Source organism: Schistocerca serialis, chromosome 9 (genome assembly GCF_023864345.2).
Source record: "Schistocerca serialis cubense isolate TAMUIC-IGC-003099 chromosome 9, iqSchSeri2.2, whole genome shotgun sequence".
NCBI classification, from domain to species: domain Eukaryota; kingdom Metazoa; phylum Arthropoda; class Insecta; order Orthoptera; family Acrididae; genus Schistocerca; species Schistocerca serialis.
Genome location: NC_064646.1, coordinates 80,630,603 through 80,654,650, shown reverse-complemented (window position 1 = coordinate 80,654,650; position 24,048 = coordinate 80,630,603). Strand labels below are relative to the sequence as shown.

The 24,048-nt window shown below is 40.0% G+C and overlaps 1 protein-coding gene across 1 annotated transcript in view; it reads right to left on the bottom strand.

The window, feature by feature from the left end:
• Positions 1-10,583: 10,583 nt before the first annotated feature.
• LOC126419378 (homeobox protein cut) overlaps positions 10,584-24,048 on the bottom strand; it is a 67,684-nt gene continuing 54,219 nt past the window's right edge. Inside the window, exons 10-14 of the mRNA XM_050086565.1 lie at positions 22,931-23,156; positions 22,381-22,694; positions 19,365-19,632; positions 17,926-18,404; positions 10,584-15,184 (exon numbers count right to left, since the gene is read on the bottom strand). Of these exons, the coding sequence (XP_049942522.1) occupies positions 13,544-15,184; positions 17,926-18,404; positions 19,365-19,632; positions 22,381-22,694; positions 22,931-23,156 (2,928 nt within the window). The 3' untranslated portion in view covers positions 10,584-13,543. The remainder of the gene's footprint in view (positions 15,185-17,925; positions 18,405-19,364; positions 19,633-22,380; positions 22,695-22,930; positions 23,157-24,048) is intronic.

The following is a 24,048-nucleotide window of genomic DNA, read 5'->3' as shown; positions in this document are numbered from 1 at the left end:
CTGTTGGTTACTACTATTTCCTTTCTTGTATATTGGTGTGACCTGTGTTACTTTCACGTCTTTAGGAACAGACCTTTCATCAAGTGAGTGGATGTATATGATTGCTAAGAAAGGCACTGTTGTGTCTGCACACTCTGAAAGGAACCTGATTGGTATACCATCTGGACCAGAAGACTTGCCTTTCTTAAGTGACTTGAGTTGTTTTGCAACACCTAAGATATCTACTTTTATGTCGCTCATCCTAACAGCTGTTCTGGTTTCAAATTCTGGAATATTTACTTCGTCTTCTTTCGTGAAGGAATTACAGAAAATTGTATTTAGTAACTCTGCTTTAGTGGCACCATCAGCGGTAACATTTCCATCGTTATTGTGCAGTGACAGTATTGACTGTTCTTAGTACTGGTGTACTTTACATATGACCAGAATCTCTTAGGGTTTTCTACCATATTTTGAGACAATGTTTCATTGTAGAAACTATTAAAAGCATCTTGCAGTGACATCCACACTAAATTTCGAGCTTTCGTGAAACTTAGCCAGTCTTGGGGATTTTGCATTCTTCTGAATTTGGCATGCTTTTTTCGTTGCTTCTGCAACAGTGTTCTCATGTGTTTTGTGTACCATGGTGGATCAGTCCCGTCTCTTATTAACTTATGCTGTATGAATCTATCTATTGCTGTTGATACTTTATCTTTGAATTTGTGCCATATCTGGTCTACACTTACATAATTAGCTAGGAAGGAGTGGAGACTCTCTGTTAGAAAGCCATCAAGCAAATATTTATCTGCTGTTTTAAATAGATATATTTTGCATTTATTTATAACGTTTTTAGTTGATATGTTTTTGAGCCTCACTACAATGACCTTGGGTTCACTAATCCCTGTATCCATCATGACACCCTCCATTAGATCAGGATTATTTGTGGCTAAGAGGTCAAGTGTGTTTACACAACCATTTACAATTCATGTGGGCTCATGAACAAATTGTTCAAAGTAGTTCTCAGAGAAAGATTTAGTACAATCGCCAACAAATTGTGGGTAGAGTGAAGTCTCCACCAATTATAACTGTATGAGTGGGGTACTTATTTGTAATGAGATTCAAGTTTTCTTTGAACCGTTCAGCTATTATATCATCTGTGTCAGGGGGTCGGTAGAAGGAGCCAATTATTATTTTGGTACGGCTGTTGAGTATAACCTCTACCCATAGTAATTCACAGGAACTATCTCTTTCAACTTCACTACAAGATAAACTACTACCAACAGGTACAAACACACCACCACCTACTTTATTTAACCTATACTTTCTGAACACAGTTTGCGCCTCTTTAAAAATTTTGGCAGAATTTACCTCCGGCTTTAGCCAGCTTTCTGTACCTATAATGATTTCAGCTTCAGTGCTTTCTATTAGCACTTGAAGTTCTGGTACTTTTCCAACACAGCTACGACAATTTATGACACCAATACCGACTGTTGCTTGGTCAATTCTTGTTGTTTCTTTGCCCTAAGTCCTTTTTGATCTTTCCTGAGACAGTTTAACCTAAAAAACCGCCCAGTCCAAGCCACACAGCCCCTGCTACCCATGTAGCTGCCTCCTGTGTGTAGTGGACACCTAAACGTTTTAGCGGAACCTGAAACCCCACCACCCTACGGCACAAGTCGAGGACTCTGCAGCCTACATGGTCACAGAACCATCTGAGCCTCTGATTCAGACCCTCCACGCGGCCCTGTACCAAAGGTTCGCAATCAGGCCTGTCAACAATGCTGCAGATGGTGAGCTCTGCCTTCATCTCGCTAACAAGACTGGCAGTCTTCATCAACTCAGATAGCCACTGGAAACCAGAGAGAATCTCTTCCGATCCATAGCGACACATGTCATTAGTGCCGACATGAGCCACCACCTCAGATGGCTGCACCCTGTACCGTTCATGGCATGCAGAAGGACCCTATCCACATCTTGGATGACTCCCCACGGTATACACATAGAGTGCCCATTGGCTTTCTTCCTGTCGTTAGCTGCCATATCCTTAAGGGGCTCCATCACTCGCATAACAAACATCAGCATAGTGCTAGAATAGTTTACTGTTGAACATCTATGAGCAGTAAAACCTAACCACACAGTTCTTGCAGAACAATAAGGTATGTGTGACACTATTGAACAGACACTCATTATTTGTGTTACACTTATTTCACGGTTAAGTTGATGGATTGTTGTTGATCTAACCAATAGAGGTTTCTCGTCTGAAACTTGGCTGTGGACTGATTGTCTAAGGACCAAAAATCAGGCCTTTATATATCCTCACAATAATAGGTACTGAAACTACACAATGTTTGATGTTTAATTTACAGAAATTACAATTAAAACGTAACTCATTCAATTAACTGAATACACTGAAAAATGTCTTCTTTCTAACAGTTTCTTCTACCACAAAGATTAGGCCAACTTATTTGTTTAAATAATGAAATTAACAGATATAGTAACACAAACAATGCTTTTGACAAACCTGGTAATTATTTTGGAATTAATTAAGGGCTGGTTTTGCTAATATATTTTCAAATAGAGACAAGTAAATACTTAAAGGATCATAGTGGTGGTTCTTTAGAATGTTTGTAATTAGTACAGAATTTATATTTGTTTATAAGTCAGCAATAGAATTTAAGTTACAAAACTATTACTGATTTCGCCCTATAAAAACTAGGAATAGCCAAATAAATTAGGAAATTGAGTACATACACAAAACTAAGCACAAAATTAGATCTGGTACTATATTTCTTAAGACTGTGGGCCAACTTTTCTCTTTTATGAAAATGCAGATTATACTCATGTACGTTAATGGTAATTAGTCAAAAATGAAAAAATGAATTTAAGGAGGCAGATGGCAAAACAAGAGAGGAAGTAAAGAGATCCCAGCTTGCTTCACCAGAAGCTTAGCATGAATCCAAAAAAGTGCCTCTTTGCCACCCAAGAAATAGAAATGTTGGGACACCAAGTGATTGGCAGTTGAGTCTATCCTGATACAGAGAAAATAAGAACAGTCACATATATTCCAACTCCTTGGTACAATCATGATGTAAGAAGTTTTCTTAAAATGGGCCCATACTATCAGCAGTTTCTGAAGGACTTCTGTATTAAGACACATCCCTTACAAGAAATACTGAAGGGAAATTCCTGGAACAAGATGCATGAAAGAGCTTTCCTTGTCCTTAAGAAGTTATCATCATCTTCTCCAGTCCTAGCATTGTAGGACGAGAGTAGGATGAGAATACTGAGATAACACTTCACATCAACACTAGTGGATATGGAATAGATGCAGTTCTAGTGCAAATTCAGGAAGATGCTGAAAAGGTGATAGCTTGTGCTTCCAGAGTACTCTCCAAGCCTGAAATTAACTACTCTAATTAGTAGAAAGAGTGTCCTATAGTTGTATAGGCCATCAAAAAGTTCCATAGGTATTTATTTGGCAACTATTCAGTACTGTAACAGGCCACCATTTCATGTGCTGGTCGACTAGCCTGAAGGATCCCTGGGCAGACTGGCAAAATGGGTGCTGATGCTTCACACTGCAAAATCACCCACTGCTGAATGGACTCACAAAATGCTTTAGTAAGACACTGGTAAATATGCTCTCAATGAACATTGATAGTGAACAGAGAGATTGGGATACAGTGCTGCCCATGTGTCATTTTCATACAACACGGCAAAGCAAAGAACTACAAGCTTCACACTCCATGGTTATGAGGCCAAAACGACAATGGATACACTGTTCCCATTTCAACTTGATGATATTCAGGATGACTATGTGAAAAAATCTCATCACCAGGACCAAAGAAGCAACTGGCTCACATATGGACTGTGGATGTCCAGGAGAAAGACTGAGATAACTGCATTTCCAAACACCAGCCAGTGGAATACAGCCTGGGAGACCTGTTATGGGCTTTAATGCCTGTGTGGAAGGTGGGAGCATCATAGAATTTACTGAAGTGGTACTTTGGGCCATATGGTATCCTTTATTGCTTGTAGGAAATCACATATGAAGTTGAGAATTATGGCCCTTCATCAAGAACATGAAAGTGCAGAGATATTGTCCCTATCGTCCATAGGAAGCCCTACTACAGTCCTGAGGGACAAATTGATGATGAGAAGTTCAAGAAAACTGGAGACTCGCTTTGAAATCACGAAACTTCAACATGAGGGGCTGCCTTTGATGCTTATCATAGGGAAGAAGATGTAACAACATGGCCATAATGCAAGGATTCACAATTGCTGTCATATGAGGACCATTGACAAGATCTTGATTCAAAGTGCTGTAGTCAGCTCTGGTGAGAACTCCTGAAACAGTGGCTTTCTGTTTCTCCTGGAGAAGGAGCAATGTCACAAGCTGTGGTCTGTGGCACATGCAGTGTGGAGTAGTGAGTGTCACTGGCTAGCGTGCTGTTGGTCAGCAGTTCAAACTGAACCATCAGCAATTATTTGTTATTTAGTATTGATCAGTTATGGGAATTTCTGAAAATATCTTATGATTGTAATGTGTGTATATTCTGGAATATCCAATTCTTGTATAAACACTAGCACTCTGGCACATTCAGTGCTCATATAAATAGCTGCACTCTCCAGCCAGGAGTTCACTTCTCTTCAGACTCTGTACATTGGCGTCAGTAATAAACTTGCTTCCATTGCTACAAGCTATACTTCACTGACTGCCCTGCTTTCCAGTTTAGACTTGATGTGGTTACAGTATGACAATTATCTCACTTATTACTTCTGCCAAAGAAATACTTTGTTAACTTTAGGTGCACTGCCCCAAAAGATAATTTGATTTAGCAAAAGAGAGTGAAAAAATGAAAAATAAGTCACCACTCTTGTCATTACATGAACATCGTCAGAGGTGCTTCTAAGAGAATAACACACTGAAGTGAGCATCTACATTTACATCTACAACCCCAGTGAAGTGCATGGCAGAGAGAAATTTCCACTGTACCTGTTTTTTGGCTCCTTCCTATTCCATTCCCTTACAGAGTGCAGGAAGAATTACTATTTAAATACCTCTGTGAATGCTGTAAGTAATCTAAACTAATCCACATGACCCTTATGGGTGCAAGATGTGGGGTGTTATAGTGTATTCATCAGAGTCATCATTTTAAGCTGGTTCTTGAAACTTAGGTAAGTAGGCTTTCTTAGGACACTTGCATCTATCTTCAAGTGTCTTGTGGCACTGTCCTGTGGGTCAAACATATCTGTGACCATTAGTGCTGCCCTTCTTTGTATACTATCAATGTCCTCTTTTGATCCTATTTGGTACAGGTCTCATGCATGAGAGCTATACTCCAGAATATGTCGCACAAATGATCATTAAGTGATCTCTTTTGTAGGCTGATTGCATTTCCATAGTATTCTACTAGAAATTGAAGTCTGCCACCTGAACCTAAGTGAGTGTTCCACTTAATACGAGGGCTATCCACAAAGTACATTACGTTTCCGAATTAAAAATAAATAAAGTATTGGAATTTTTTTTTATTATATACAGATGAAAGCCACACTGCAATACTACTTTCCTACATAGTTGCCATTTAAATTAAGGCACTTATCGTAGCGATGGACGAGCTTGGAAATTCCTTCGTCATAAAATTCGGCCGCCTGCGCCTTCAACCACGTGGTTACCTCTTCTTGAAGCTGTGCGTCGTCATCAAAACGCTGCATAGCCAACCACTTCTTCATTGCTGGGAATAAGTGGAAGTTGCTCGGTACCAGGTCAGGACTGTACGGCAGATGAGGAAACAACTCCCACTTAAAAGATTCGAGAACTTCACGAGTGGCATTTGCCGTGTGGGCCCGGGCGTTGTCTTTGAGCCCAAATTTCCCCTGCACTTGTTTTGTATTGCTATTCTGAGGTTGTGCAGAGTTTGGCAATACCTTTGAGAGTTTATTGTAGTGCCTCTTTCCAGGAAATCCACAAAAATCGTATTTCTACCGGGTTACTGATTAACCACGTGGTTGAAGGCACAGGTGGCCGAATTTTACGATGAAGGAATTTCCAAGCTCGTCCATCGCTACGATAAGTGCCTTAATTTAAATGGCAACTATGTAGAAAAGTAGTATTTAAGTGTGGCTTTCATCTGTATATAATAAAAAAAATTTCGAATACTTTATTTATTTTTAATTCCAAAACGTAATGTACTTTGTGGATAGCCCTCGTACCACTACAAAGTTTTACACCCAGATGTTTGTAAGAGTTGATTTATTCCAACTGTGACTTGTAGTCACAGAGTACTAAGTTTTTTTGTGGAGGGCACAATTTTATATTTTTCAATAATTAAAGCAAGTTCCTGGTCTTTGCAGCACTTTGAAATCTCATCTTTTCACAGTCAGTACATCATTAGAGATAACTGCATCATCTGCAAAAAGCTTGAGAGTAATATTAATATGGTCTGCAAAGTCACTAATACATAACATGAACAGTGTAGGTTCCAATACAAATCACTGGAGCACATCCGAACTTACTTCTACCTCTGCCAAGGACTCTCCATCCATGATAGCATGTTATGTTCTCCCTACGCATATGATTCTACTTTAGATGACAAGTGTAAATGTGGTATTGAGCTGCTTGATACTCCATGCAATCCTAGTTTTGATAATGAGTGTAGATGTTCTACTGAGTCAAATGCTTTTCAGAAATCACGAAATGGTGCATCTATCTGAAGGCCTTGATCCAAAGCATTCAGGATATCACATGAGAACAGTGTGAGTTGGTTTTCACATGACAGACATTTTTGGAATCCATGCTGCTTAGCATGGAGGAGATCATTTTGTCCAAAATATCTCGTTACTTTTGTGCTCAGAATACGTTCTAAGATTCTACAATTTGATGTCAAGAAAATTGGATGGAAAATTTGAGGATCACTTCTGCCACCCTTTCTTCTGACTGTTCTAGGCATGGTTTTTCTTTTTCTTTTTTTTTTTTTTTCGAAGGGTCTACAGTAGATTGTAGTTAAAAGAAGGGTAAATCAGCTGCAAATTTTGTGTAGAATCTCACAGGGATTCCACCAGGCCCTGGAGTTTTGTTCAGTTTTAGCAGTTTCAGCTGTTTCTCAACACCACTGACACTAATGTTTTGCAGTAGTGTGAGAATTAAACCAAGCCAATACTCCTCAATTTTCATTTGCAAAGGAAAATTTGAAAACAGAGTTTGGATGTCTGGTTTTGCTTTCCTACTTTCAACTTCAGTCCTTGTTTCATTCACAAGTGTCCGGATACTAACTTTGATATCACCAACTATTACATATGACCAGATTTTCTTTGAGTTCTGTGAGAGATCCTTAGATAATATTCTCTTACTGTAGTCACAGATGACTTCACACATTGCCATCTTGACAACCAAACACATTTCGTTCAGCATCTTCCCATCTTTAACTCTTTGTTTTACACCTATTCTGCAATAATCTCTGTTTCTTTAGAAGTTTCTTTACAGTGACTGTATATGAAGGAGGGTACCTTCCATCATGAACTATTCTACTATGTACATATAAACTCAATGCATCATCAACTATACTTCTAAATCTGAGTCATAGTTCTTGATTAGTTTGTCCAAGTGTTGAACCTATTTCAAGTGGTGTGTATCTGAGGACCATGCCCAAAAATACTGTATACAGAATAAACTGTTGTTAATTAACATCTCTATAAGCAATTTTTGAAAATATTTCAAACGATGGAAAATCCAGGGTGGACTGTAACAATATTATGAGAAGGAAAATTGCTACTTACCATATAGCGGAGGTGATGAGACGCAGATAGGCATAACAAAAAGACACAGTTATAGCTTTTGGCCGTTAAGACCTTGGTCAAGTGTATACTTAATATCACTATTTGTCATCCGTATTTCATTTAAAAGCTTTGCGCAGATTTTTAAGCATGTCACTGTTTGTTGTTTGTTTTCCTCCATATTTGTTATAAATATAATGAACCACCTGCAGCTATACACTAACTGTGGCATGCATGTTTCACATGCAGTGTTTCCATTTGAATGAGGGAGTAAATGGAGCTGTCAAAAAAAATTGTAGCAAGGAAGTAGTGACAAACCACAGCCATTAAAATAAATACCACTCGAGAATTTTTTGCCTTCTAAATTGACAATGTACTCAGTGACTGAATGTGTGTGATGTATCAGTTAATGGAACTAAAGCTCTTATTTCAATGTACAATGACTTTTATTTGTCAGTAGTCAGTTAGTGCTTTCTCATATTTTGGGCTTGTGTAGCGTGATCATCAGCAAACTTACAAGCTGTTGCCCTAGTATTTGCTCGTAAAATTTACGAAAAACATAGAAAATTATTTTGCTATTTGTTTTGGAGTGATAACATTTCTTAATTATGCAGCAATCAGACTCACCAAATTAGATGCTGCACGCAGTGCACAAACTGCAACCATTACAAATCTCTTAAATTACATGACAGAACTAAGAAGTGTACCCCGACTAATATATTATCCACATTTAACTCTGCGACAGTCACAAGCCATCTTATGGACATGATGAAGGATGCAGGTTTTTTTGTGTCATTTCTGTTCCATTCACAAACAGGGTATTCACTTCACCTATTAAGTTTTGGCAGCCAGTCACTAGATGGGAGCTCAGAATATGACCAAGTTGTTCGTTTTCTGTGACTGTTTGAAGAAACAGGGCTGTCAACAAATGGAAATTTCACATGTGAGTTTTTGTTGTATTATATTTCTTTATGATGTTTGTAAAAGACTAACTCAACAGCAATGCCTCTAATCACTTCATTCTATTTTTTGGAATCAGTCTCCAACAGTAAAGACTCTCTACAATTAGTTTGCAAAATTCTTCCTGGTGGTTCCATCACTGAAGAATTTCATGAAGATCAGTGAAAATCAGTTGTTACAAAATACATCAATGCTGTGCACAACATGATTGTAGAAGAGCAGCATGTTACTTACCATGAGATTAAGGCATCTTTATGCTTATCAAAGACTGCAGTATATTTGAATTTTCATGAACATTTAGCTGTAAAAAAGATCTTTTTCTGACTGACTCTGCCGATTTGACCAGAGCTCATAAACAGGGTTGTGCCATATAGTGTTAGGAAATGCTCAAGAAACTGCACCAAGGAACATTGTAACAGGAAACAAAGCTTGGATGTACTTGAACAAGTGAAAAACTAAGCAGCAATCACATGTTTGGGTATTCCAAGATAAAGCAAACCAGCAAAAGTGGATCTTTTATGAAACATTCCAACAATATGTTTGCTTGTTTCTTTTTTATCACTGGACATACTTGTCACTAGGGCATTATTCACAATCCTTATTTCTAAAAAATTCACTTACTATCTGTGTGTTGATTGCTGTCTTTATAATCTCAAGCTTATCCATTTCAGGCAGCACTGACCACTTTCAGATCTACAAGCAATTATCAGAAGATGGGCAACAATGCCTGAAACCAGTCAGTTTGAGATAACAAAACTTAAAAGTTGGCTCTTGTGAATGCTGTACATATGATCTAATCTAATTACGGGATGTATATACAGCCATATCCTGTTATCAAATAGTGTACAGTTGTGTTTAAAATTTCATGATCTAATCTACCTACAGTAATTTCATAGATATTAATGTACCTAGTATGTAGTAAGCTGTTGTTACAATTCCTTTTATTCTCTGATTTCAATTTGTTCAGCAGCTCTTGAGCCAGTACTATTGGCTGACAAATAGACCATTGCAAATGTTTGATTTTTTCCTACTTATTCAGCCTATTGCACGTGATAAGAATCACAATGGAGATGCAATACTCCTTGTGAGCCATACAAGTGGCTCCTCACAACTAACTTCTGCAGCAAAGAACCAGTTGTCACGATTTTACCAACTGATTACAACACTTTGTCTGTTTATTCATTTTTCTTTATATTTCTTCAGTATAGATTTTGATGCCACTCACTTCAAGAGATACAACATTTTAGAAAACCAGGACAATTCTAAATAAAACTTGACCACCATTGAACAAATTACTTCATTACTTTCAAACAACAATTACTGGTAGCATCTAACAAGTCATGTTACACTATCCTAACTGACATCAAAAATCTCTTTCAGCACTTGATAATTCTTAATATGGAATGACATGTAGGGTCCTAACCCACAAAAACTGATTGATTCAGTTTCATATCTGCCCTAAATGTAATTACTGAATAATCTATTGCACAGACCTGGATTCAGAACCTTCGAAAAGTCCGACTGTCAGTGTTAGTGTCTACATAATATTCAGAAATTGCTTGTGTGTGTGTGTGTGTGTGTGTGTGTGTGTGTGTGTGTGTGTGTGTGTGTGTGTGTGTGTGTGTGTATGAGAGAGAGAGAGAGAGAGAGAGAGAGAGAGAGAGAGAGAGAGAGAGATCAAACATGCTCACAAACATGGTTATTTGAAATTGTCACATCTTTATTACTTCAACTTGACACATTGGTTGCTGTATTTAATGTTGGCTGAAATAAAACGTGGAGTCAATATTAGAGGCCTAATATGAAAAGGGAAAAGGGTTTTAACAGTGAAATACTGGACACAAAATGCAGATTTAAATACAGAGAAATTTTTAATATTAGAAATGTTAAAAGGACACAATGATATGAATATAAATATGTACAATATAATGGCAAGCTATAATGATAATTAAATGAAACTGATATTTATATTTTGGGCACTTTTTAACATGTGTTTTCACTGTATGTGTGCAACCTACATAAAATCCTTAGCACTAAAAAGGTAACTTTGATAGTGTCACTGGAAATTTATTTCTAATAATTTTCTTGTTTGTGTAGGCATACACTATATCTTGATGTACTGTTTCAGTACTCTTCAAATTACCACCACACAACACTAAATCCAGTCTTTTTAATAAATTATTTTCATGATTTGTTAACTCTCATTCCTTGACAAAAAAATAAACCACTGTTTGCTCTCCAGTTCTGTGCTTATGGTGAACTAGGATTGGGAGAGACAATAACAGAATATTTAAATGTAGTGGAACTCATCTTCTGAGAAACACCACCAATGCCCTGATTTTATTATTACGTTATTTTTTTCCAAGAAATACAGATCTACAGCGTTTCATAGCTGCTAAGGTATTAACGTCATTATATGAGACATGTGGAAGATAGTGTGGTACATCATTTGCTAGATTTGCCAGACAATAAAAAATTATAATAATAACTGGAACAATTATATTCACATTCATACCCAATGACACTGATTAACTGTACACACAGTTCTAGCAAAGTAATTTACATCTTTCATTTATACTTTAGAGCTGTATGCTTATGATTTTCCCTAGTATGTGCATGCTACGAATCAGAATTCAGTACACCGTGACATAAAGTGATTAAAATCAACACTGCCATGATAAACTTATAAAATTCATGTTGTAATGCATTCTGGGTAAGATACAGGAGTTTATTATGCAGCAATAAGTTTTGTTACATTTATACATTTGTATACTTAAAAACTGGAGGCTTTTCTCCCATAGAATGTTAGAACTCTATAACACATCATTTAAACTTATTTAAATATTACATAAACATGAATAGTACATAGTACCAGGATATTTAATACCAGGGTCCTGAACAACAGAAAGAAAGTTGTTATAAATTTTTTATGACACTAATAGTATGGCTCAACTAATGCTTTACAAAAGTACATTTGTGTTACATAGAACACATGTAGTCAATGTTGTCTAGAAAGACTTCTTTCACATTTGTGAGTTTGTTCAAGTCCCTGATGTTTACTCTGTCTTATGTAGTGAAAAATCAATATTTTGTAATTAGTGTGCCAATTGGTGCGGTGATTATTAGTTAACGGAAGATGAAATACTGACAAACGTAATGTAGCTGTGGAGATTTTTGGCTTTCATTACTCAAATTTGTAAGCTACATATGAAGAATTACACATGTTTTTGTGTTTATGTAAACTGCAAGAAAAATTAAAAGTGGAGCAGGTGATATTTGTATCAATGTCAAGCAATTAGTGTAAAACCAAATGTAAAATAAACAAAACTGCAGTATTAGGATGGTTCCTGTTGTATGCTATTTCACATAAAATCAAGGTTGGCTTAATAGACAATAAGATCTACTTGTCTGCAAATAATTTATTGATCCTTGTGAGAAAAAATCAGAAATGGGTATATATTAACATTATAAAAATAAAGTAAAAACCTAACAAAAACATTATGAAAACTGTGAGGAAGTATTTGGTGTATGAGATCTTTAACCTTTCATTAAAATATCGAAACATCACAAAGCACACTACAAAATTGTCCCTATTATGCTATCAGGCTTCATGCCTGAAGGATAACTAGTTATTTAGACCGCCAAGGGATTTACATGTTACCAATGTATGCAATGGTGATGAAATTGAGACTAGATTTAATTTTTCTCAGAAGGACTTGCAGGTGTTTTGATGACTCAAAGAAAAGTTCTGGAAATGAGACTGAATTGTTTCCTAAGTACATTCTCGGTCTGCATGCTTTCTTTACGGATAGCAATGACTGTTTAAAGGTACTGATTTTTCTTTATGATTTAATCACTAGGAATAATGAAAATGCCAAAAACTTGAGTTTCATTCCTATATAGCAACGACAATGAACATGCAACTATTTATAATATATATAAAAAGTTAAAGTTTTTAAAATTGATTTAAAGCATAAACAGTTACATAATATTCTGCATGTGTAAACAAAACAAACATTCAGTACCTGAGGCACAAGTTGGAAACAAAATTTGGAACATTTCGAGTCAGAAAAGTAAATTTATTAAGCACAATAACGCCGGCGAAATAGAAGTCAAACAATGTCTATCATTGATAGGACTTCACTATGTCTACTGCTATGTACAAAGTATATATTTCTGTCATTATTTAAATTTACTTTCACAGAAAAAATGTCGATATAGCAACAATTAAAGCAGAAACATTCTGAAAACTATGAAACTCATCATGTCCTTAACAACATTGACATCACCAACGACAGTTTCATTTATTTACTTCTCCCCACCCCCCCAGACCGCTTGAGCGAGTCTCCTCTCCTTGCACTTCATTACATGGAAATGATATTCTGAGAGTCTAAAATAAACTTTTTTTGGTTTGCTCATTAAAGGAAGTAGAGCACTGCGCAATTCGTCAGACAGTTCCGCAAGCTCATTATCACATATGCAGTCGATAAGAAAATCGACCCTTAAATATATTACTTTTTGGTTATGTTTCCTACTAAGATTACAGTAACAGTCTTATAGTCTAAGATATAAATTAAAGTTTAGAGTAACGCGTGGTCGATCGTCGAAGATTTAAAATCTAATAATGCTTAAGTAGATGGATAACATCGTTATTTATTCTTTTTTTTCTTTTAGACTTCCACTTCTACGAAAATTACATAACAAATAAAAAATAATGAGGATCACAATTGAGACGAGAGTCCGATTTCGATGATTGCACATCCTGGGGGAGGCGCACATTTCGGAGAGCGTCCAAGATCCCACCACAAAATAGAGTTAGGTGCACGACACTGCACTAGTACTCCCACCTGTCCTCCTGCTCCTCGGTCTTAATCCTACTGCGCAACACGTCCGCAGAATCTGCTTCAGACTGCCACCCATCAGTGACGGAATGTTCACCCACAGCCTCTTCTTCACGCACGACTGCAGCTTCCGGCAGTGGACCAGCATCATCAGGCGCGACAGTCGGGGAACGTGGCTCTGACTTGATGCTCCTCCGCTCGGGCTCTTCATCACCATCATCACCATCCTGACCTATAGCAGGTGCCGGAATCCCTGTGTCAGAAGCCGATGCTGACGGAGGCCTATTCGTCGTTGCCACTTCGCTGCCTCCGCGGTCTGCCCCTGTCATCGATGAGGCCTCACTGCATTGGTCCTCATCATCATCCTCATCATACCTGTCAAGGACAGGTGTTGGCTCCACACGGACAGTTTCCTCATCTTTGGATAACTTCATCCCGTAATCATCGGTCTGCATAACACACACTCCATTTATAATGACTTCCTGGTCACCACCCTTGTCCTTGTGGTCGTCCCCATGACCCGTGGCATCCTGCCACTCAGGGTTCACCCACTGGGGGGCAGCTGGCTTGCGCCGCGATGTCCTTGATGGCTGTGACACTGCCACAGAGGATGAAAGAGGGAGGTCCTTTTTGGCAGAAGACCCAGTGACGGAAGATGCAGCGACGTCCCGCAGGCTGCTACCAGACAGGTTGGAGTCTTCACTGCCAAGGTTGCTCTCTGCATCCTCCTCTTCTTCGAAGTCAGGCTCACGCTTAATGCCCATGCTGAGATCGAGCCCACTGAACTGCTCCTTGGCGGCAGCTGCAGCGGCAGCAGCAGCTGCAGCTGCGGCGGCCAGTGGACCACCCCCAACGTCACAGCCTGGCGATGGCAGCAGGCCCCTTCCCACAAGTGCTGCCAAGTTGCTGTTGGCAAAGTAGGGCGGGTAGGGCAGCGGCACTGGTGCTAGCCCCATCCGCTCCTTCTGGAGCTCCAGCAACCTTTGGTTCAGCAACAGCCGGAACTGGACGGGGTCGAAACTGCCACCACCTCCCGCACCCGGTGGCACACTGCCCTCACGGCCCTGGCCACCACCACTGCCTCCACTGCTGCTGTCATGTGGAACTTGCTGCTTCAACCTCATTCGGTGGTTGTGGAACCAGTTGGTGATGGTCCTGGTGGACAGCGCCAGCTCCGCCCCGAGGAACTCAATGGTGGCTACGCTCGGATAGCTATCCAGAGCGAAGGCCAACCTCAGCGCCTCCTTCTGTTCCTCTGAGAAGAGGACACGCTGCTTCTTGGCTGATGGTGGTCCGGGCCCAGGGCTTGGGCTGTGGTAGAACTCGGAAGTGTCGTTGGAGGAGGTGTCGCTGCTGTTGTCCGCGCCACCGCCACTGCCACTGCCTCCGCCACCCGCGACGCCACCTCCAGTCGTGCAGCCTGGAGGCCCGGCACTGCGGCGGCGCTTGTTGGCCTCGCGGCGCTCGTTTTTCAGTGCCTGCAGCCGGTCGATGTTGTGAGCGTCGCTGAGCCACAGCTGCATCCGGATGAAGGGCTCGCGACCCTTGATGCTCAGCATGTGCCAAGGCTTTGGCTTGGAGAGCAGCTCGCTCACTGAGCCTTGAGACAGCCCCAACACCGCCTCTCCGAAAATCTGTGCCAAAGACGATGACGTCTTTAACTAAGAGCTCAGAGGCACTGCCACCTCTTGCAGTTCAGAGGCAAAAGTGTTTTGTCCTTGCAACATGGCTGGACAACTTCGAACAGTGCAGGCCTTTCTGTAAATCTGCGCGCATTGCTCCTAATTTTGGACTTTTGCAAACTGTAATTTCAGTTTCAACATTGAGAGGTCAGCATGACCAAATAGCACAAAATGTGAATACATCATGCTGTTAAACAAAACCATTAGAATCAAAAATGGTTTTCAATCAGCAATACAATGCAAAGGAGCAAGTATTTTGCTGTGTTTTCAATGCCTGCAACTTTTTTATTTACTTAGCTATCAAAGCAACTGTTCCCCTTTTAAATGTAACTTATACCTTTTTAGTGAGATTCAGTAACCCATTAAAAGAAGAGAACAGCAATATAACATATATCAGGTTCACAATGAGACTTTTCGCAGAATAGCAAGGACACATGTTATGACAGTAGTCTACCTGCACAGCTGTTAGGCTATATTCACAATAAAACGGAACTGGACCTGTAATGTGCCTCATAAGGCGTTTTACACATGCCATCATTGTTTACCATGGTGATTCCTCAATACCGACATGTAGCACGGTCTCCATATAAACAATGCTTTGGTTAGAAGGTGGATGCCCAATTAAAAATAAGAAAAAATCTCATAAGTAGAATATTTCTCAGCCATTTTTTTCCAAAAAGTAGCCTTTTGAGCATATGTACTATTATTACCATTATGCTTTTTATGAGTTACTGAATGCCACTGAATTAATGAATTCATGAGATTTGGTGTAATAATAATGAATATAATGTATTCTGGGCTCTTTTCGAAATGTAACTGGTAAAGAGTTACCCCACAGATATTCTGTATCATTTTCTTTAAAATACTTTTAAATTTTTCTCTTTGCAGTCCAGTTAATTTTGTTGCAATCAGTTAAAATTTACTGCTGCATCTTTTGTGAAAGTGAATAATGTATATAGGAGTCTAATACAAGTCATAAAACTTGCCAGTACATAGGAGTGTGTTGCCAGAAAATTGGGTCACAACAATCTGCTTGACTTTTACTCTTAAGGTCAAATACATGGCACTCCCATATTTCAATATATTATTGTAGCTGGCAAAAAAATCAAAAGTTCGTTACTTTCATGTGGTATACTTGAATCTTTGGTGTAACAGAGTTGCAAGACAGTGCTCCTCTAGCACCCACAGAATAAATATATGGTTAACAAAATAAGTTGAACAATGTAATTTTTGTTTGATCATTGAGAGTTGAAGTTGTATGTAACTGACAGCACATGTTACAGGAAGCAACAGAAAATCACTTCCTATGACAAATGTTCATAAAAATAAGTGTTTTTAGGTGCAAATTTCATTTTTAGTGCTCTAATAAACACATAAATTTAAACAAGACAAATTTAGTATTATAAACATGAAATATTATGTCACTTAAAAAGCTCTATGAACTAACGCAAATTTTAACACAAGAAACTGAGTAGCAGTAGTGGCACCATTAACTGCCTAAGTTGAAATGAGAACATTTATTTATGAGATATATAGAGACCGCTTGTACACATAAAGTTATTTTTCTGATTGACTGATTGCTGAATGATGATTTAATCATTTCTATTGAATGAACCAGTAAATAAAGTGGTATGAGAGGTACTATGAGGAAGATGTAAAGTTTCCTGTGAATAACTGCAGTTAAAATATTGTGAAAGTAATCCCTGTGAGAAGTTTAAGAAAATACTGCTTTCCAGCTTACATCTAGCACAAGGAAGATATTGACAGAACCAAAGAAAATAAGTCCATATTGAAAGGTTACAGGAAGTAGCCCAGCTAACTGTCCACAAATGTAGTTTGAAAGCAGTCAAATGTTCTAACATGTTAGTTTCGTGAGGAAGCACAAAATGATTTTGAGACTCAATGACAAATGACTCTGGGTGACTTCGTTACTAGTCAGTAATCGTGAGATATTCTGGCTTTCTTCAAACTGATACTGTTTTTCTATGGGGCAGGATGCACTTTCGGTTTGTGAAAACATTTTACTTGTGGGACGAGGTGGCAGCAGCTGCCACATACTGCTTGAAATATGCTTTCATTTCCACCCTGAAGTGGTGGACCCACACCTCATCCACATTAACAAATCAACATAAAGAATCAATTGGATTCTTTTCAAAATGTCCAGAAATTGCTTAGAGATTGATTCCCTATAGTCAGCTTTCCATGCAAAGGAAAAGTACTCTCTCTTCTGCTATGACTGTTGTGTTGGCCATTACATGCACCTCTAACCAGTTATTTTCCAAGCCATATTGTGCATTTTGTCACGGTTTTCAGATGTGACTGCAATTTTGGGATGCTCTTCACATGAATTATCTTCAGTAGAATTATAACCATATTTGATTTCAGTCACTATCCCAGACTGGAGTGAAATTTGCTTACTGTGACTTCTTTAAAAACGGCATAAACAAATCTGTCCTGCAGATTGAAATGATACTTGACTTGCAGTATAATGCATATTGTAAAAATATAAAAAATCAAAATTTCATAGTCATGAATGCTATTTTTGTGCCTGTCTGAAAATTTTCACCTTGGCTTCGTATTTTGTGTTTGTGTGTTTCTAAAGTGCTGTGATATCATGCAAAGAGAAGAGAAATGAACTGAACTGTGATACTTGGAGGGAAGAGAAATTGACAGGGGAGGGTATGCATCCTCACCTTCTGGCCTATGTTGTTGGCAAGGAGTGCCTCCTTGATCTTGGTGGTGATGGTCTGTGTGTCGAGGTCCTGCGTGAGTGCAGCCATCTCGTAGACGGAGGGTGCCACATGCTGCTGGAGCCCGCGCAGTGCCGCCATGGCCATGCCGGACTGCTGATGCTGTTGCGGCGGTGGTGGCGGTGGCTGCCCGTGGCGGTCCTTCTTGTCAGCAGTGAGTGCAGCACCATAGCCTGCCAGCCCCAATGCACCTGGCCCCACAAGCATGGGTGGTGGTGGTGGCTGGGGCACTGAGGCGGGTGCACCAGCCCCAGCAGCAGCAGCGGCAGCTGCTGCAGCAGCAGCAGCATGGTGTGGGTGATGCAGCTGCAGTGAGGCAGGCAGTTCGTGGCCCAGGTGGGCACCGTGGCCACTGTGCCCATTGTGGTGCTCTGGCTGCTTCGACAGTTTCGGCGGCTGCGGCTTTGTCAGTGAGGCACACGCTGTACCAAATGGAAAGAACACCACTGTCAGAGCGCTGGCATTTGCACCAGCATCTAGTTTATCCTAACAGCTGAGTTGCCCTACACCCATCTGATTTACAGTTTTTGCTTCACCGTAACACTGTTAGGGACACCAAAATCAATTATTGGTATCTGGTGGTAGCGGGCTTTATCCAGCCTGGAGCTGAAGGATTGGTTTTACAGTAATCTATCTAAAGTAATCTGTGGCTAGAGGCTGCTCTGCTTGCTATAGTGTTGCCAACTTTTCCATTAAAGGGCGTGTTTTCCAGCATCTGTTGGAAGTCATGGCAGGAAGCACCACTTGCAAGAGGAGTGTTGTGAGTGGGAGCACGAAATGAGCAATGGAAATGTCTGGAATCTTTTGCAAAGGTCAGTTGGCTGAAAGGCCTAAAGCTGCCTCTAGCTCACAAAATTGTGCGGTCGCCCAGCAGTCCTCCTGGGTGCAGGAGGTGAGCCACGGGTCTCTCAGGAAGAGTTTTTAAGAATGAGTGATCCTAATCCTTTTTAAGAATGAGTGATCCTAATCATCAGTTAAGTATTCTGCCAGTGCAGGAAGTTTAAAAGAGTTCACAAGTGTATTTCATGCATGGGTGTGCAATTCTTAGTAGGCACTTCCAATTTTGCAAAAATTATTGCGGATCAGTGTATGTGCATGTGATTGATCAGAACAGGTTTCACAACAAATAGGGGAGCATTTCACCAGAGGATGCTTTTTAATGAAAGATATGGAGTCTTCTAGGTCAAAATTATGCTATAAATTACATTTGTTTCCATGGAACTTTGAAGTGTGGTGCTTTCATGTTACTTTCAACCAGCTGACTTTGAGCTGTTACCCTTTTTTGCCTTTTGAAGTTTATCATCAGAAGTTGCTGCAAATGTGTGTTTTGCCTTACAGTTAATGACTGTGCTTAAGAGGCAGCAACAATGTAATGTACTCACGAGATTTGAGTGGGCCTCCAGCGTAGTTGCCGGTCCTCATGAGCTTCTCAGGCGCTATCTTGTACTGGCTGGCAACCAGCTTGTGGACGGCATTGTCGTCCTCGAGGAACATCTTCATTCGAATGAAGGGCTCACGCCCCTTCTGCGTCAGCATATGCCACGGTTTGGGCCGTGCTAGGAGGTCTGACACGCTGCCTTGCGATAGCCCCAGCACTGACTCTCCAAACAGCCGCTGGCTTATTGAGTACTGGCTTAGCGACTCCTTCACCTGCAACGAGTTACACACAGAAATGATCAGTGACCTGTGAACATACTCACACCTCCCTACAAAGTTCATACAGTTCACACCACATGCTCTTTCTAAAACATCGTGTATTACCAATTAATGCTACTAAGAATATACAGATTTGGTACTGTGAGACATATGTATTTTCCTATTTATGTACATACTCTCCAAACCAATGTAAGGTGCATGGAAGAGGATATCTGCCATTCTACCACCACATGTTAGTGTTTCTTCCTGTTCCAATCAGATTTGGAGTGTGGAAAGTGTGAAAACTTATACCCCTACGTGTGTGTGCTGTAATTAGACTAACCTTATCTTCCTGTTGTCTAAGGGAGCGATATGTACTAACCTGAAGAAAATTCATGTGAAGAATATTTCTGGAATCTGGAATTGATAATGGTTCTTGAAACTTTATAAGAAAGAATTTGGAAGATAGTCGACATCTATCTTCAAGTGTCTGCCAATTTAGGTTCATCAGCATTTCTGTGCCATCCTCCCACTGAATCAAGCACACCTGTGACAGTTTGTGCTGCCCTTCTTTGAATGCATCCAATGTTCCCAGTTGGCCCCATTTCTTTCAATGTCAACAGAATTTCTATGCTCATATACAAGTAGACTAATTGGTTCAATCAAAAAGGTAGCACTACAATTTTGTCCTTTCCAAAGCAAAGTGAGAAAACTAAACAAGAAATGGTGCATTTAAATCATGTGTTTAAGAGTTCTTACAGAGTGACAATTATTGAACTGTGTGAAATAAAATCGTCGTAACTTCTGAACAGTTTATGTTAGGATGTTCTAACTGCACGGTTGGCCACAGGGCATGATGGGAATTAGTATGCGCATGGTTTGGGTTTGTCAATGAGCAAAATTGGTGCATTTGGGGGACCAAGAATCCGCATATCGAGAAGTCTCTTCACCCTCAATGGGTGACTGTGTAGTGTGCAATGTCCAGTCACAGAATAATCGCTGCAGTATTCCTTGATAGCACAGTGACTACCAAATGGTACGTGAAGGTTTTGGAAGATGATTTCATCCCCATTATCCAAAGTGACCCTGGTTTTGACAAGATGTGGTTCATGTGAGATGGGGCTTGACCCCATTGAGGCAGAAGAGTTTTTGATGTCCTGGAGGAGCACTTTGGGGACCGCATTCTGGCTCTGGGGTACTCAGAGGTCACTGGCATGGGCCTTGATTGACCGCCGCATTCTCCAGATCTGAACACATGAGACTCCTTTTTGTAGGGTTATATTAAAGTCAAGGTGACAGCAATAACCCCAAAACCATTGTTGAGCTGAAACAGCCATTCAGGAGGTCATCAACAGCATCGATGTTCTGACACTTCAGGGGGTCATACAGCATTTTGCTATTCGTCTGTGCCACATCATCGCCAATGATGGCAGATATATCAAACACGCCATAAGCTAAATCTGAATATCTGCAGTTACGTTTACATTCAAATAAAGTGTGTGAATGCTGTAGTTTGGAAGTAACTTACGTCTTTTTTTTCCCCCCATACAGTTCAATAACTGTCACCCTGTAAGAACTTAAGTGTAAAAGCATCCATTAATAATTTGTTTCAGGCACCAGAGAACATTACTACACGTGGTCCAATTGGAGATAGTATGGCTCCCAACTGGAAGAAACTTTGCTGGGGTCAAATTGTTGTCAAACTCCGGACCCTTGGATGTTTAGGTTGACACATCGTGCAATGGCCTCTGTGTTATACTCGAATAGCGTGATACTTGCTAAAAATATAACAACTTGCTATTTTTCTAAGTACTGTCCTGTGCAGTGACTTTGATATGTATATTGCATCTCCTGTCCTACAGAGTGGCGCATGAGAAACCAGCCCTGAGTACAGACTGCTCGCCAATTACACAAGAATTGTTGCCCGCCATGAGCGAATATAACAACAAACAGATAATTACATAATAATTAGATAATAAACAAATAAGCTAATCCAAATTGATAGTGTCTATTACATTGCATTAGTGCTGAAAATAATCTCCTTCTGCTTCAATGCATTTTTGCACGCACCCCAACATGTTAATATACACTTTGCATAGCTATCAGTTCTCAAAATTTCATTGCGAATGTTGTCCTTCAAGTCTTCTGACGTTACTGGGTTATTCGTGCACACTTTTCCATTTAGACTGTCCCACAGATAAAAGTTACAAGAGATTATGTCCGACAAACTCCTTTGCTGATGGTATTTTCATCTGTGGATCTTTCATGAATTCGTGAGATTGACTTGTGTGAACTGTGACAGGTCACCCCATCCTGTTGAAAGACAGCAAACGTACATACTGACAATACAAAACCTAGTCACAACAGCTTTGAAACGATAGATAACAGTTGGTCGGTGACAGTGAGCAGTCTTGTACTCAGGACCAGTTTTTCGTGTGCCATCTTGTATAAGTTAGAATAGATCTCATCTTTCGTGAAGAGATCTCCATCTTTCATTTAAAGCGATTTGAAGAAACCACAGTCAACATAAACTGAGGTGCCTAGATGGAGATTTGGACTTTAACGTGAGGCAGCCAGCTTAATCATTAAGTAATAAATGACTAATATCTGACGACTGTTAAGTGGGTAATCTCAGAACCCACTCCAAAGCCAACGAGAGAGTTGTGCATTGCTTGAGAAGGTACTGGACCGCAGTTTCAGCATCGAAATGCTGGAAGTGAGAGAACATTTGGGTGCTACAAGGTGAAGTACTATAAAACTTGCCTTCTTCACAATTTCCTCTGTGTTGAGGTTGTTGTACATGTCGAACTGTTGCTGCGTGATGGGTGGCAGCACTGCTTTTAGAGGCCTCTGTGAGGGAGAGTGATGTGTGGGGGCACTCGGCTGTGAAATGAGAGAATTTGTGATGTTGGCCATCCGCTGCAGGGGGCTCGCGGCTGCCGAAGACGCGAAGTCGTCAGCCGGGGTCATCGCTGGCGGCAAGATGGAATTGCTGAGAGGACTGCTACCACTCGTGGGGATTCCCGGCGTCGTTGCTGCAGACCCTCCACTTTGCTGTTGTCCTGGTTGACCTAAGCCTGGAACACCATTGCATCCCAGTCCAGTTACTTTCACTTCTGTCCACATGGTCACTGATATCACTAGTATCTCTATGTGAGAGTTGTTCAGAAATGAATTTGGAAAGTTGTACTGTATATTTACACTCGTATATATTTATAGTCGTCTATATATTTATATATTATATCTGACATTCCTTTACTAATTGGCAAAAAAAATTGATTAAATGTTGTTTGCGTAGGGGGTGGGCACGCACCTGGTTCAAGTTTGGGCCTTACAAGGGAGAAGGCACTACCGGCATGTCGCAAAGCATCTGCAACGGACTCGAGGACTTCCTTCTTGACGGCGACAGCTGCAGCTGCAGCAGATACTGGGTCGCAGTTTGCAGATGGGACTTCACCATTGGGAAGTTTCTCGTCCCTCTGATCAGCTGAAACTGTCGCTGGTTTCGGCATTGACAGGTCTTGGACTACTCCATTCAACTGCAAAGGAAACAGAAATACGCACGTCAAAAATTGCAGGTAGGTCTTCGAATATTGCCGCTGCACAAGCCAGGTCAGTTTCCATAATCGTTCTTTCAGTTTTACCTATGTGTTTATAAACTACAAACGCAGTTCCTATCAACTCTAAATCGAAGCGAGAATGTTGCTAAAGTAACTGCAAGGACAAAAATTGTTTTTTGTAATAAGAATGTCCTGGAAAATAGCGTAACTGCATAAACATGTAGAAAATAACTATCTATATCCTAATTTTTATTTAATCCTAACCAGTTTCGGTCAAATCACTCATAGTCAGATGCCATACCCTCCATAGTTCTCCATCAGTTTAGATTACTGGCTCTCGCCATTTTGCGTACGTGCCATGTTGTGCTGTGGCAGGTAACGTGTTGGGATTGCTAGGAATTGTATATTTTCTAAATATAAGTAAATGGTCTCTGTCTCTCTCGTTGGAGGTTTAGTGAAAACCCGACTGACCGTTAATCTAAGACAGGAGAAAAAAAAAAATGAGGCATTGTCGTTTTTGTTTCGTTTAGCTGTGAACTCACTAGTGTTGCCAGGGGAGGTGTGGCGGACGGGGAGTCAAACTGAATATGAGAACTGCACAAACTCTGGATCAATGCAGCCAGGACCATTTTCGAAACTTATACTGCCGGATGTGGACCGAGAGTTACGGTTTATGCGTTACACTGATCGCTATTCCTATTTGTGTCACGAGAAAATACTGTTAAATTAAAAGCAGCTACTTAAGAATGGACTCTAAAGTACAGGGCTATTACAAATGATTGAAGCGATTTCATAAATTCACTGTAGCTCCATTCATTGACATATGGTCACGACACACTACAGATACGTAGAAAAACTCATAAAGTTTTGT